At 44.9% G+C, this 16374-nt stretch overlaps 2 protein-coding genes across 3 annotated transcripts in view; both read right to left on the minus strand.

Annotated features, from left to right (window-relative positions):
* The window catches only part of ptpdc1a (protein tyrosine phosphatase domain containing 1a), a 103785-nt gene that overhangs the window by 14798 nt on the left and 72613 nt on the right, over positions 1–16374 (minus strand). The window lies entirely within an intron of this gene.
* LOC139536430 (myb/SANT-like DNA-binding domain-containing protein 4) lies at positions 12038–15189 on the minus strand. 2 transcript variants are annotated; one of them, XM_071336963.1, is made up of 10 exons: positions 14517–15189; positions 14157–14227; positions 13893–14069; positions 13741–13802; positions 13572–13658; positions 13443–13484; positions 13201–13374; positions 13086–13121; positions 12433–12987; positions 12038–12151 (listed from the first exon to the last, which is right to left on the minus strand). In XM_071336963.1, the coding sequence occupies exons 1-8, from the start codon at positions 14672–14674 to the stop codon at positions 13086–13088; spliced, it is 807 nt and encodes a 268-aa protein (XP_071193064.1). In that variant the 5' UTR covers positions 14675–15189; the 3' UTR covers positions 12038–12151; positions 12433–12987. The 2 variants fall into 2 exon arrangements, with proteins under 2 accessions (XP_071193064.1, XP_071193063.1); XM_071336962.1 differs by lacking the exons at positions 12038–12151; positions 12433–12987; positions 13086–13121 and having other exon boundaries at positions 13136–13374.

Below are 16374 nucleotides of genomic sequence, written 5' to 3' on the forward strand. Positions count from 1 at the left end.
ATCAACAACAACAGTCAGGTCTGGAACCTCCACCTTCAATAACATCAACAACAACAGTCAGGTCTGGAACCTCCACCTTCAATAACATCAACAACAACAGTCAGGTCTGGAACCTCCACCTTCAACAACATCAACAACAACAGTCAGGTCTGGAACCTCTACCTTCAACAACATCAACAACAACAGTCAGGTCTGGAACCTCCACCTTCAACAACATCAACAACAACAGTCAGGTCTGGAACCTCCACCTTCAACAACATCAACAACAACAGTCAGGTCTGGAACCTCCACCTTCAATAACATCAACAACGTCGGTCTGGAACCTCCACCTTCAATAACATCAACAACAACAGTCAGGTCTGGAACCTCCACCTTCAATAACATCAACAACAACAGTCAGGTCTGGAACCTCCACCTTCAACAACATCAACAACAACAGTCAGGTCTGGAACCTCCACCTTCAACAACATCAACAACAACAGTCAGGTCTGGAACCTCCACCTTCAACAACATCAACAACAACAGTCAGGTCTGGAACCTCCACCTTCAATAACATCAACAACAACAGTCAGGTCTGGAACCTCCACCTTCAACAACATCAACAACAACAGTCAGGTCTGGAACCTCCACCTTCAATAACATCAACAACAACAGTCAGGTCTGGAACCTCCACCTTCAATAACATCAACAACAACAGTCAGATCTGGATCTCCACCTTCAACAACATCAACAACAACAGTCAGGTCTGGAACCTCCACCTTCAATAACATCAACAACAACAGTCAGATCTGGATCCTCCACCTTCAACAACATCAACAACAACAGTCAGGTCTGGAACCTCCACCTTCAACAACATCAACAACAACAGTCAGGTCTGGAACCTCCACCTTCAACAACAACAACAGTCAGGTCTGGAACCTCCACCTTCAATAACATCAACAACAAAAGTCAGGTCTGGAACCTCCACCTTCAACAACATCAACAACAACAGTCAGGTCTGGAACCTCCACCTTCAATAACATCAACAACAACAGTCAGGTCTGGAACCTCCACCTTCAATAACATCAACAACAACAGTCAGATCTGGATCTCCACCTTCAATAACATCAACAACAACAGTCAGGTCTGGAACCTCCACCTTCAACAACATCAACAACAACAACAGTCAGGTCTGGAACCTCCACCTTCAATAACATCAACAACAACAGTCAGGTCTGGAACCTCCACCTTCAATAACATCAACAACAACAGTCAGGTCTGGAACCTACACCACCTTCAACAACATCAACAACAACAGTCAGGTCTGGAACCTACACCTTCAATAACATCAACAACAACAGTCAGGTCTGGAACCTCCACCACCTTCAACAACATCAACAACAACAGTCAGGTCTGGAACCTCCACCTTCAACAACAACAGTCAGGTCTGGAACCTCCACCTTCAACAACATCAACAACAACAGTCAGGTCTGGAACCTCCACCTTCAACAACATCAACAACAACAGTCAGGTCTGGAACCTCCACCTTCAATAACATCAACAACAACAGTCAGGTCTGGAACCTCCACCTTCAACAACATCAACAACAACAGTCAGATCTGGAACCTCCACCTTCAATAACATCAACAACAACAGTCAGGTCTGGAACCTCCACCTTCAATAACATCAACAACAACAGTCAGATCTGGAACCTCCACCTTCAATAACATCAACAACAACAGTCAGGTCTGGAACCTCCACCTTCAACAACATCAACAACAACAGTCAGGTCTGGAACCTCCACCTTCAACAACATCAACAACAACAGTCAGGTCTGGAACCTCCACCTTCAACAACATCAACAACAACAGTCAGGTCTGGAACCTCCACCTTCAATAACATCAACAACAACAGTCAGGTCTGGAACCTCCACCTTCAATAACATCAACAACAACAGTCAGGTCTGGAACCTCCACCTTCAATAACATCAACAACAACAGTCAGGTCTGGAACCTCCACCTTCAACAACATCAACAACAACAGTCAGGTCTGGAACCTCCACCTTCAACAACATCAACAACAACAGTCAGGTCTGGAACCTCCACCTTCAATAACATCAACAACAACAGTCAGGTCTGGAACCTCCACCTTCAACAACATCAACAACAACAGTCAGGTCTGGAACCTCCACCTTCAACAACATCAACAACAACAGTCAGGTCTGGAACCTCCACCTTCAACAACAACAACAGTCAGGTCTGGAACCTCCACCTTCAATAACATCAACAACAACAGTCAGGTCTGGAACCTCCACCTTCAACAACATCAACAACAACAGTCAGGTCTGGAACCTCCACCTTCAATAACATCAACAACAACAGTCAGGTCTGGAACCTCCACCTTCAACAACATCAACAACAACAGTCAGGTCTGGAACCTCCACCTTCAACAACATCAACAACAACAGTCAGGTCTGGAACCTCCACCTTCAACAACATCAACAACAACAGTCAGGTCTGGAACCTCCACCTTCAACAACATCAACAACAACAGTCAGGTCTGGAACCTCCACCTTCAATAACATCAACAACAACAGTCAGGTCTGGAACCTCCACCTTCAACAACATCAACAACAACAGTCAGGTCTGGAACCTCCACCTTCAACAACATCAACAACAACAGTCAGGTCTGGAACCTCCACCTTCAATAACATCAACAACAACAGTCAGGTCTGGAACCTCCACCTTCAATAACATCAACAACAACAGTCAGGTCTGGAACCTCCACCTTCAATAACATCAACAACAACAGTCAGGTCTGGAACCTCCACCTTCAATAACATCAACAACAACAGTCAGGTCTGGAACCTCCACCTTCAACAACATCAACAACAACAGTCAGGTCTGGAACCTCCACCTTCAATAACATCAACAACAACAGTCAGGTCTGGAACCTCCACCTTCAACAACATCAACAACAACAGTCAGGTCTGGAACCTCCACCTTCAACAACATCAACAACAACAGTCAGGTCTGGAACCTCCACCTTCAACAACATCAACAACAACAGTCAGGTCTGGAACCTCCACCTTCAACAACATCAACAACAACAGTCAGGTCTGGAACCTCCACCTTCAACAACATCAACAACAACAGTCAGGTCTGGAACCTCCACCTTCAACAACATCAACAACAACAGTCAGGTCTGGAACCTCCACCTTCAATAACATCAACAACAACAGTCAGGTCTGGAACCTCCACCTTCAATAACATCAACAACAACAGTCAGGTCTGGAACTTCCACCTTCAACAACATCAACAACAACAGTCAGGTCTGGAACCTCCACCTTCAACAACATCAACAACAACAGTCAGGTCTGGAACCTCCACCTTCAACAACATCAACAACAACAGTCAGGTCTGGAACCTCCACTTTCAACAACATCAACAACAACAGTCAGGTCTGGAACCTCCACATTCAATAACATCAACAACAACAGTCAGGTCTGGAACCTCCACCTTCAACAACATCAACAACAACAGTCAGGTCTGGAACCTCCACCTTCAACAACATCAACAACAACAGTCAGGTCTGGAACCTCCACCTTCAACAACATCAACAACAACAGTCAGGTCTGGAACCTCCACCTTCAACAACATCAAAAACAACAGTCAGGTCTGGAACCTCCACCTTCAATAACATCAACAACAACAGTCAGGTCTGGAACCTCCACCTTCAACAACATCAACAACAACAGTCAGGTCTGGAACCTCCACCTTCAACAACATCAACAACAACAGTCAGGTCTGGAACCTCCACCTTCAATAACATCAACAACAACAGTCAGGTCTGGAACCTCCACCTTCAATAACATCAACAACAACAGTCAGGTCTGGAACCTCCACCTTCAACAACATCAACAACAACAGTCAGGTCTGGAACCTCCACCTTCAACAACATCAACAACAACAGTCAGGTCTGGAACCTCCACCTTCAACAACATCAACAACAACAGTCAGGTCTGGAACCTCCACCTTCAACAACATCAACAACAACAGTCAGGTCTGGAACCTCCACCTTCAATAACATCAACAACAACAGTCAGGTCTGGAACCTCCACCTTCAATAACATCAACAACAACAGTCAGGTCTGGAACCTCCACCTTCAATAACATCAACAACAACAGTCAGGTCTGGAACCTCCACCTTCAACAACATCAACAACAACAGTCAGGTCTGGAACCTCCACCTTCAACAACATCAACAACAACAGTCAGGTCTGGAACCTCCACCTTCAACAACATCAACAACAACAGTCAGGTCTGGAACCTCCACCTTCAATAACATCAACAACAACAGTCAGGTCTGGAACCTCCACCTTCAATAACATCAACAACAACAGTCAGGTCTGGAACCTCCACCTTCAATAACATCAACAACAACAGTCAGGTCTGGAACCTCCACCTTCAATAACATCAACAACAACAGTCAGGTCTGGAACCTCCACCTTCAACAACAACAGTCAGGTCTGGAACCTCCACCTTCAACAACATCAACAACAACAGTCAGGTCTGGAACCTCCACCTTCAATAACATCAACAACAACAGTCAGGTCTGGAACCTCCACCTTCAATAACATCAACAACAACAGTCAGGTCTGGAACCTCCACCTTCAACAACATCAACAACAACAGTCAGGTCTGGAACCTCCACCTTCAACAACATCAACAACAACAGTCAGGTCTGGAACCTCCACCTTCAACAACAACAACAGTCAGGTCTGGAACCTCCACCTTCAATAACATCAACAACAAAAGTCAGGTCTGGAACCTCCACCTTCAACAACATCAACAACAACAGTCAGGTCTGGAACCTCCACCTTCAATAACATCAACAACAACAGTCAGGTCTGGAACCTCCACCTTCAACAACATCAACAACAACAGTCAGGTCTGGAACCTCTACCTTCAACAACATCAACAACAACAGTCAGGTCTGGAACCTCCACCTTCAACAACATCAACAACAACAGTCAGGTCTGGAACCTCCACCTTCAACAACATCAACAACAACAGTCAGGTCTGGAACCTCCACCTTCAATAACATCAACAACAACAGTCAGGTCTGGAACCTCCACCTTCAACAACATCAACAACAACAGTCAGGTCTGGAACCTCCACCTTCAACAACATCAACAACAACAGTCAGGTCTGGAACCTCCACCTTCAATAACATCAACAACAACAGTCAGGTCTGGAACCTCCACCTTCAATAACATCAACAACAACAGTCAGGTCTGGAACCTCCACCTTCAATAACATCAACAACAACAGTCAGGTCTGGAACCTCCACCTTCAATAACATCAACAACAACAGTCAGGTCTGGAACCTCCACCTTCAACAACATCAACAACAACAGTCAGGTCTGGAACCTCCACCTTCAATAACATCAACAACAACAGTCAGGTCTGGAACCTCCACCTTCAACAACATCAACAACAACAGTCAGGTCTGGAACCTCCACCTTCAACAACATCAACAACAACAGTCAGGTCTGGAACCTCCACCTTCAACAACATCAACAACAACAGTCAGGTCTGGAACCTCCACCTTCAACAACATCAACAACAACAGTCAGGTCTGGAACCTCCACCTTCAACAACATCAACAACAACAGTCAGGTCTGGAACCTCCACCTTCAACAACATCAACAACAACAGTCAGGTCTGGAACCTCCACCTTCAATAACATCAACAACAACAGTCAGGTCTGGAACCTCCACCTTCAATAACATCAACAACAACAGTCAGGTCTGGAACTTCCACCTTCAACAACATCAACAACAACAGTCAGGTCTGGAACCTCCACCTTCAACAACATCAACAACAACAGTCAGGTCTGGAACCTCCACCTTCAACAACATCAACAACAACAGTCAGGTCTGGAACCTCCACTTTCAACAACATCAACAACAACAGTCAGGTCTGGAACCTCCACATTCAATAACATCAACAACAACAGTCAGGTCTGGAACCTCCACCTTCAACAACATCAACAACAACAGTCAGGTCTGGAACCTCCACCTTCAACAACATCAACAACAACAGTCAGGTCTGGAACCTCCACCTTCAACAACATCAACAACAACAGTCAGGTCTGGAACCTCCACCTTCAACAACATCAAAAACAACAGTCAGGTCTGGAACCTCCACCTTCAATAACATCAACAACAACAGTCAGGTCTGGAACCTCCACCTTCAACAACATCAACAACAACAGTCAGGTCTGGAACCTCCACCTTCAACAACATCAACAACAACAGTCAGGTCTGGAACCTCCACCTTCAATAACATCAACAACAACAGTCAGGTCTGGAACCTCCACCTTCAATAACATCAACAACAACAGTCAGGTCTGGAACCTCCACCTTCAACAACATCAACAACAACAGTCAGGTCTGGAACCTCTACCTTCAACAACATCAACAACAACAGTCAGGTCTGGAACCTCCACCTTCAACAACATCAACAACAACAGTCAGGTCTGGAACCTCCACCTTCAACAACATCAACAACAACAGTCAGGTCTGGAACCTCCACCTTCAATAACATCAACAACAACAGTCAGGTCTGGAACCTCCACCTTCAATAACATCAACAACAACAGTCAGGTCTGGAACCTCCACCTTCAATAACATCAACAACAACAGTCAGGTCTGGAACCTCCACCTTCAACAACATCAACAACAACAGTCAGGTCTGGAACCTCCACCTTCAACAACATCAACAACAACAGTCAGGTCTGGAACCTCCACCTTCAACAACATCAACAACAACAGTCAGGTCTGGAACCTCCACCTTCAATAACATCAACAACAACAGTCAGGTCTGGAACCTCCACCTTCAATAACATCAACAACAACAGTCAGGTCTGGAACCTCCACCTTCAATAACATCAACAACAACAGTCAGGTCTGGAACCTCCACCTTCAATAACATCAACAACAACAGTCAGGTCTGGAACCTCCACCTTCAACAACAACAGTCAGGTCTGGAACCTCCACCTTCAACAACATCAACAACAACAGTCAGGTCTGGAACCTCCACCTTCAATAACATCAACAACAACAGTCAGGTCTGGAACCTCCACCTTCAATAACATCAACAACAACAGTCAGGTCTGGAACCTCCACCTTCAACAACATCAACAACAACAGTCAGGTCTGGAACCTCCACCTTCAACAACATCAACAACAACAGTCAGGTCTGGAACCTCCACCTTCAACAACAACAACAGTCAGGTCTGGAACCTCCACCTTCAATAACATCAACAACAAAAGTCAGGTCTGGAACCTCCACCTTCAACAACATCAACAACAACAGTCAGGTCTGGAACCTCCACCTTCAATAACATCAACAACAACAGTCAGGTCTGGAACCTCCACCTTCAATAACATCAACAACAACAGTCAGATCTGGATCTCCACCTTCAATAACATCAACAACAACAGTCAGGTCTGGAACCTCCACCTTCAACAACATCAACAACAACAACAGTCAGGTCTGGAACCTCCACCTTCAATAACATCAACAACAACAGTCAGGTCTGGAACCTCCACCTTCAATAACATCAACAACAACAGTCAGGTCTGGAACCTACACCACCTTCAACAACATCAACAACAACAGTCAGGTCTGGAACCTACACCTTCAATAACATCAACAACAACAGTCAGGTCTGGAACCTCCACCACCTTCAACAACATCAACAACAACAGTCAGGTCTGGAACCTCCACCTTCAATAACATCAACAACAACAGTCAGGTCTGGAACCTCCACCTTCAACAACAACAGTCAGGTCTGGAACCTCCACCTTCAACAACATCAACAACAACAGTCAGGTCTGGAACCTCCACCTTCAACAACATCAACAACAACAGTCAGGTCTGGAACCTCCACCTTCAATAACATCAACAACAACAGTCAGGTCTGGAACCTCCACCTTCAACAACATCAACAACAACAGTCAGATCTGGAACCTCCACCTTCAATAACATCAACAACAACAGTCAGGTCTGGAACCTCCACCTTCAATAACATCAACAACAACAGTCAGATCTGGAACCTCCACCTTCAATAACATCAACAACAACAGTCAGGTCTGGAACCTCCACCTTCAACAACATCAACAACAACAGTCAGGTCTGGAACCTCCACCTTCAACAACATCAACAACAACAGTCAGGTCTGGAACCTCCACCTTCAACAACATCAACAACAACAGTCAGGTCTGGAACCTCCACCTTCAATAACATCAACAACAACAGTCAGGTCTGGAACCTCCACCTTCAATAACATCAACAACAACAGTCAGGTCTGGAACCTCCACCTTCAATAACATCAACAACAACAGTCAGGTCTGGAACCTCCACCTTCAACAACAACAGTCAGGTCTGGAACCTCCACCTTCAACAACATCAACAACAACAGTCAGGTCTGGAACCTCCACCTTCAACAACATCAACAACAACAGTCAGGTCTGGAACCTCCACCTTCAATAACATCAACAACAACAGTCAGGTCTGGAACCTCCACCTTCAACAACATCAACAACAACAGTCAGGTCTGGAACCTCCACCTTCAACAACATCAACAACAACAGTCAGGTCTGGAACCTCCACCTTCAACAACAACAACAGTCAGGTCTGGAACCTCCACCTTCAATAACATCAACAACAACAGTCAGGTCTGGAACCTCCACCTTCAACAACATCAACAACAACAGTCAGGTCTGGAACCTCCACCTTCAATAACATCAACAACAACAGTCAGGTCTGGAACCTCCACCTTCAACAACATCAACAACAACAGTCAGGTCTGGAACCTCTACCTTCAACAACATCAACAACAACAGTCAGGTCTGGAACCTCCACCTTCAACAACATCAACAACAACAGTCAGGTCTGGAACCTCCACCTTCAACAACATCAACAACAACAGTCAGGTCTGGAACCTCCACCTTCAATAACATCAACAACAACAGTCAGGTCTGGAACCTCCACCTTCAACAACATCAACAACAACAGTCAGGTCTGGAACCTCCACCTTCAACAACATCAACAACAACAGTCAGGTCTGGAACCTCCACCTTCAATAACATCAACAACAACAGTCAGGTCTGGAACCTCCACCTTCAATAACATCAACAACAACAGTCAGGTCTGGAACCTCCACCTTCAATAACATCAACAACAACAGTCAGGTCTGGAACCTCCACCTTCAATAACATCAACAACAACAGTCAGGTCTGGAACCTCCACCTTCAACAACATCAACAACAACAGTCAGGTCTGGAACCTCCACCTTCAATAACATCAACAACAACAGTCAGGTCTGGAACCTCCACCTTCAACAACATCAACAACAACAGTCAGGTCTGGAACCTCCACCTTCAACAACATCAACAACAACAGTCAGGTCTGGAACCTCCACCTTCAACAACATCAACAACAACAGTCAGGTCTGGAACCTCCACCTTCAACAACATCAACAACAACAGTCAGGTCTGGAACCTCCACCTTCAACAACATCAACAACAACAGTCAGGTCTGGAACCTCCACCTTCAACAACATCAACAACAACAGTCAGGTCTGGAACCTCCACCTTCAATAACATCAACAACAACAGTCAGGTCTGGAACCTCCACCTTCAATAACATCAACAACAACAGTCAGGTCTGGAACTTCCACCTTCAACAACATCAACAACAACAGTCAGGTCTGGAACCTCCACCTTCAACAACATCAACAACAACAGTCAGGTCTGGAACCTCCACCTTCAACAACATCAACAACAACAGTCAGGTCTGGAACCTCCACTTTCAACAACATCAACAACAACAGTCAGGTCTGGAACCTCCACATTCAATAACATCAACAACAACAGTCAGGTCTGGAACCTCCACCTTCAACAACATCAACAACAACAGTCAGGTCTGGAACCTCCACCTTCAACAACATCAACAACAACAGTCAGGTCTGGAACCTCCACCTTCAACAACATCAACAACAACAGTCAGGTCTGGAACCTCCACCTTCAACAACATCAAAAACAACAGTCAGGTCTGGAACCTCCACCTTCAATAACATCAACAACAACAGTCAGGTCTGGAACCTCCACCTTCAACAACATCAACAACAACAGTCAGGTCTGGAACCTCCACCTTCAACAACATCAACAACAACAGTCAGGTCTGGAACCTCCACCTTCAATAACATCAACAACAACAGTCAGGTCTGGAACCTCCACCTTCAATAACATCAACAACAACAGTCAGGTCTGGAACCTCCACCTTCAACAACATCAACAACAACAGTCAGGTCTGGAACCTCCACCTTCAACAACATCAACAACAACAGTCAGGTCTGGAACCTCCACCTTCAACAACATCAACAACAACAGTCAGGTCTGGAACCTCCACCTTCAACAACATCAACAACAACAGTCAGGTCTGGAACCTCCACCTTCAATAACATCAACAACAACAGTCAGGTCTGGAACCTCCACCTTCAATAACATCAACAACAACAGTCAGGTCTGGAACCTCCACCTTCAATAACATCAACAACAACAGTCAGGTCTGGAACCTCCACCTTCAACAACATCAACAACAACAGTCAGGTCTGGAACCTCCACCTTCAACAACATCAACAACAACAGTCAGGTCTGGAACCTCCACCTTCAACAACATCAACAACAACAGTCAGGTCTGGAACCTCCACCTTCAATAACATCAACAACAACAGTCAGGTCTGGAACCTCCACCTTCAATAACATCAACAACAACAGTCAGGTCTGGAACCTCCACCTTCAATAACATCAACAACAACAGTCAGGTCTGGAACCTCCACCTTCAATAACATCAACAACAACAGTCAGGTCTGGAACCTCCACCTTCAACAACAACAGTCAGGTCTGGAACCTCCACCTTCAACAACATCAACAACAACAGTCAGGTCTGGAACCTCCACCTTCAATAACATCAACAACAACAGTCAGGTCTGGAACCTCCACCTTCAATAACATCAACAACAACAGTCAGGTCTGGAACCTCCATCTTCAACAACATCAACAACAACAGTCAGGTCTGGAACCTCCACCTTCAACAACATCAACAACAACAGTCAGGTCTGGAACCTCCACCTTCAACAACAACAACAGTCAGGTCTGGAACCTCCACCTTCAATAACATCAACAACAAAAGTCAGGTCTGGAACCTCCACCTTCAACAACATCAACAACAACAGTCAGGTCTGGAACCTCCACCTTCAATAACATCAACAACAACAGTCAGGTCTGGAACCTCCACCTTCAACAACATCAACAACAACAGTCAGGTCTGGAACCTCTACCTTCAACAACATCAACAACAACAGTCAGGTCTGGAACCTCCACCTTCAACAACATCAACAACAACAGTCAGGGGCCTGTTGCACAAAACTAGGATAAGGGATTAAGCCAGGATATCTTGGTGATCCTGGCTCAATTGATCCGTAATCCGGTTGCACTAAAGATGGATAGGGGGCAGGAGGATATGTTATGGTATAAATTACCATGGAGATTTATTCTGTGGAGCTAGCCTGCTCCAGACCAGGCTAAATTCCAGGATCTATTTAATCTCATCCCTAATGTCAGTCAGCAGTCACCACAAATGGAAACCAATAGTTATTTCACTGCTCACTATACATTGTTATCACATATAACTAGACCCACTGTTATTATTTAAACGTTTGTGATCATTAATTTCAATGATTTTGGATAAAAAATGATTTTTAGATGATGTTGCTATCATTAGATAATTTACAGTTTCCCATAGACTATAAGGCTATATATAAAATGATAGAATATTAGGGCCACAGAGGGGAAAAAAACCCCCTGTCTCCCAGCAACACACCAGAGAATTCACCTGTCAACACAAAATCTCATCATTACTACCTCATAAACACAGTGATATTCTTGACACAGCCATGATGGTTATAAATAGGGGTTGTGTGGCTTACCTTGTGATAGGCACTGATAGCTTTCAGAGGCCCGAAAGATTCTGGAGTCATGGACTGAGCCAGGCCATTTTGCCACAACATTGCTGATCACACAGTCAGCATTGCAGACCATCTGAAATCATAAGATGAGGAATATTACACCAATCAATGCACATCACTGGCAATGCAGAGTGTTCGTCAATGGACAATATCAAAAAGTTATGTTCACCTGAACATTAATGCTGTGAAAGGATTTCCTATTCACAAAATCGGCCTCATGGGCACCTGAGGGGGCTTTTATCCTTATGTGTGTGCAGTCCACTGCACCAATGACATTGGGGAAACCTGTCACACAAAGTAATGAGTATCCTACTATGTGTTAACAGTTGTCCTGTAATTTGTAGATCCTCTTACCTGCAATCCTATAGAACTCCTCTTTGATGTCACAGAGTCTTCTGTGGCCAGGGAAGGAGATGAAGACATCTGCTAATGCTTTGATAGCCAGACACACACTCCTTATTGTGCGGCAAATTGTGGCCTTGTTCAGCTGTTCTGCATCCCCCACTGAGTACAGGAAGGCTCCACTAGCAAAAAAGCGCAAGGCCACACAAACCATTTGCTCCACACTCAGTGCATGGCTCCGTGCAGTGCGGTGCTTAATCCTGGGACCCAGTAGTCTGCATAGATACCTGATGCCATCTGCAGAAAACCTGTATCTTTCATATAGATGGTCATCAGGGAAGGCCAGTGGGTCCAACCGGTCCCTAAAGACCCTTTCTCGCCTGAAGGCTCTCCTCAGCACAAGTGCTTCTTCATCCACCACATCTCGCACGAATGGGCATGCCATTGTCAGAGCAGAAAGGAACACACAATTTTGGGCCTTCATATAGGCTAGTGGCCACACCTGGTGCTGGGGGGGTGGGCAAAAGAGGGCGATGCCTTATAACGATGACTTGGTTGTACTGATTGCTGGGAAAATAAAAAAAACCTTAGAAAGATGCCACCGTCCTGTGTGCTCACAATAAGAGCTCATATGTCATGGCTCACTTGACTTTACGAGAATATACCTAATTTTTATTTTGAGCTGTGTCATCTTCTTGGAGCTGGGGGAGGAAAGAAAAATAATGATTAATACATTTGTGTTACAGTTAGCATACAGTGTACATTGAAGGCATATCTCACCTCCCTCTCAAGTTTTTTTATTTCAAGGTCCAGTTTCCTAATTGTCCTCTTTTTTATTTCGGACTCCAGTGCAAGATTTTCCATCTTTTTCTTCTTGTACTGAATGTCTATGTCTGCCAGTTCTATTTGGCGCCGGAGGGGGTTGCCATACAACTTTCTGATAGCTTGTGAGCTCTGTGAACACAATACAATTAGCGCAGCTGGAATTTGGCAGGATGTGGTGTCCTTTTATTAATACGCACTATGTTGCCAGGCTGGTTTTCCCACTGTATAGCATCTGGGTCCTGTAAAAGAAATTCGATTTTTTGATTTTGATGAGGACTCCTCACCATTGTAGAGTAAATAGTACTTTCACAGTCTTAACATGATACCTCATGCCTTCTGGAATCCAGAGAGATGGTCTCCTCCTCATCATCGTCTCCATCATGTGCTGTTGCTGCTGCACTGGGGCCTTCACCCTATCACATTTAATCGGATTCATATTGAAGCTAGTAGACAAGACATGCCAGGCCTACAGTATGCCTTTGATGGAGTACTCACTGGATCAGCATCGTCTGGTGCTTGTGCTGGTGGCTCTAACAGGAACACAGTGCTGCCAGACACTGCAAGGCAATAGGTAAACCAAAGTCAGACAGTCCAAATTGATTCAATATGAATGTGGTTGTATCCCATGTAGAGATGGAAGGACATACCTTGAATGAAGCGGGTGGCATCTTGGGAGGAACCTATGCTCGTCTCTTTCCCCCCAGGGATCCCCTCTAAGACGGGCCTGCCTTTATTTAGCTCCAAGGCCATGTCCTCTGCTGGGGTAAGGTCAGCCTTTGGTGACCCACCACCCGTGCCTTGTCTGTGGGTATTCTTTTTCACTGCTAAAACAGTACAGACAATGTGTGAGCAGGCACCTTCTGGGTACAATATATGCTTGTGCTTTGTTAAATATTAGTCAGGGACCATACCATTCTGCAGAATGTTCTTGTATTTGATTTTGACCTGCTGCCATGTCCGTTTTGGCCCGTTCATGTTTAATCTACACACACACACACACACACACACATTTAATGGAGTCACACTGCAAAAAATTACTTGGTATTTTTGTCTTGTTTTCAGTAAAAATATCAAAAAATTTATCATAGTTTTATACAGTGTGATGGAGTTACTTTACACAATTTCACTCATATCTGCAGTGCATTTCAATTAAAAATTTAACCGTTTCATAATTACAGTACAACTGCATTTTTGGAGATGTGAATTAAATATTTGAATTGTAATTGTGATGTTTCAGCGGAGCGGTGAGTGTGTAATTGTGCACTACTTACGCATTCAGGCGGTCTGCAATACTTTGCCACGCTTTTTCTCTTTGCTTTATCACTGTGGCGGTGTTGCCTTTCCTCTTAATTATATCTTTTACCTCCTCGTATGCCTCCATGAGGATTTGTGCTTCCGACGGGGAAAAGTACGCGGCTCTAGTTGCCATGGTAAATCAGTTAATCTGTGATCTGTGGCGGGGTCTATTTGAGTGAGCCGTGAGCGCGCACCTATCCGGGATTGGTTTCACCTGGCTTAATGAATCCGTGTCTGCTCATCCTGGCTTGGTCTTTGTGCAACCAATTAAGCCTGGACGCACATGTTTTGGCTTCATTGAGCTCAGCTGAGTCATTTATCCCGGATGTCTTAATTCTACTTTTGTGCAACAGGCCCCAGGTCTGGAACCTCCACCTTCAACAACATCAACAACAACAGTCAGGTCTGGAACCTCCACCTTCAATAACATCAACAACAACAGTCAGGTCTGGAACCTCCACCTTCAACAACATCAACAACAACAGTCAGGTCTGGAACCTCCACCTTCAACAACATCAACAACAACAGTCAGGTCTGGAACCTCCACCTTCAATAACATCAACAACAACAGTCAGGTCTGGAACCTCCACCTTCAATAACATCAACAACAACAGTCAGGTCTGGAACCTCCACCTTCAATAACATCAACAACAACAGTCAGGTCTGGAACCTCCACCTTCAATAACATCAACAACAACAGTCAGGTCTGGAACCTCCACCTTCAACAACATCAACAACAACAGTCAGGTCTGGAACCTCCACCTTCAATAACATCAACAACAACAGTCAGGTCTGGAACCTCCACCTTCAACAACATCAACAACAACAGTCAGGTCTGGAACCTCCACCTTCAACAACATCAACAACAACAGTCAGGTCTGGAACCTCCACCTTCAACAACATCAACAACAACAGTCAGGTCTGGAACCTCCACCTTCAACAACATCAACAACAACAGTCAGGTCTGGAACCTCCACCTTCAACAACATCAACAACAACAGTCAGGTCTGGAACCTCCACCTTCAACAACATCAACAACAACAGTCAGGTCTGGAACCTCCACCTTCAATAACATCAACAACAACAGTCAGGTCTGGAACCTCCACCTTCAATAACATCAACAACAACAGTCAGGTCTGGAACTTCCACCTTCAACAACATCAACAACAACAGTCAGGTCTGGAACCTCCACCTTCAACAACATCAACAACAACAGTCAGGTCTGGAACCTCCACCTTCAACAACATCAACAACAACAGTCAGGTCTGGAACCTCCACTTTCAACAACATCAACAACAACAGTCAGGTCTGGAACCTCCACATTCAATAACATCAACAACAACAGTCAGGTCTGGAACCTCCACCTTCAACAACATCAACAACAACAGTCAGGTCTGGAACCTCCACCTTCAACAACATCAACAACAACAGTCAGGTCTGGAACCTCCACCTTCAACAACATCAACAACAACAGTCAGGTCTGGAACCTCCACCTTCAACAACATCAAAAACAACAGTCAGGTCTGGAACCTCCACCTTCAATAACATCAACAACAACAGTCAGGTCTGGAACCTCCACCTTCAACAACATCAACAACAACAGTCAGGTCTGGAACCTCCACCTTCAACAACATCAACAACAACAGTCAGGTCTGGAACCTCCACCTTCAATAACATCAACAACAACAGTCAGGTCTGGAACCTCCACCTTCAATAACATCAACAACAACAGTCAGGTCTGGAACCTCCACCTTCAACAACATCAACAACAACAGTCAGGTCTGGAACCTCCACCTTCAACAACATCAACAACAACAGTCAGGTCTGGAACCT

Source organism: Salvelinus alpinus, chromosome 12 (assembly GCF_045679555.1).
Source record: "Salvelinus alpinus chromosome 12, SLU_Salpinus.1, whole genome shotgun sequence".
NCBI lineage: Eukaryota > Metazoa > Chordata > Actinopteri > Salmoniformes > Salmonidae > Salvelinus > Salvelinus alpinus.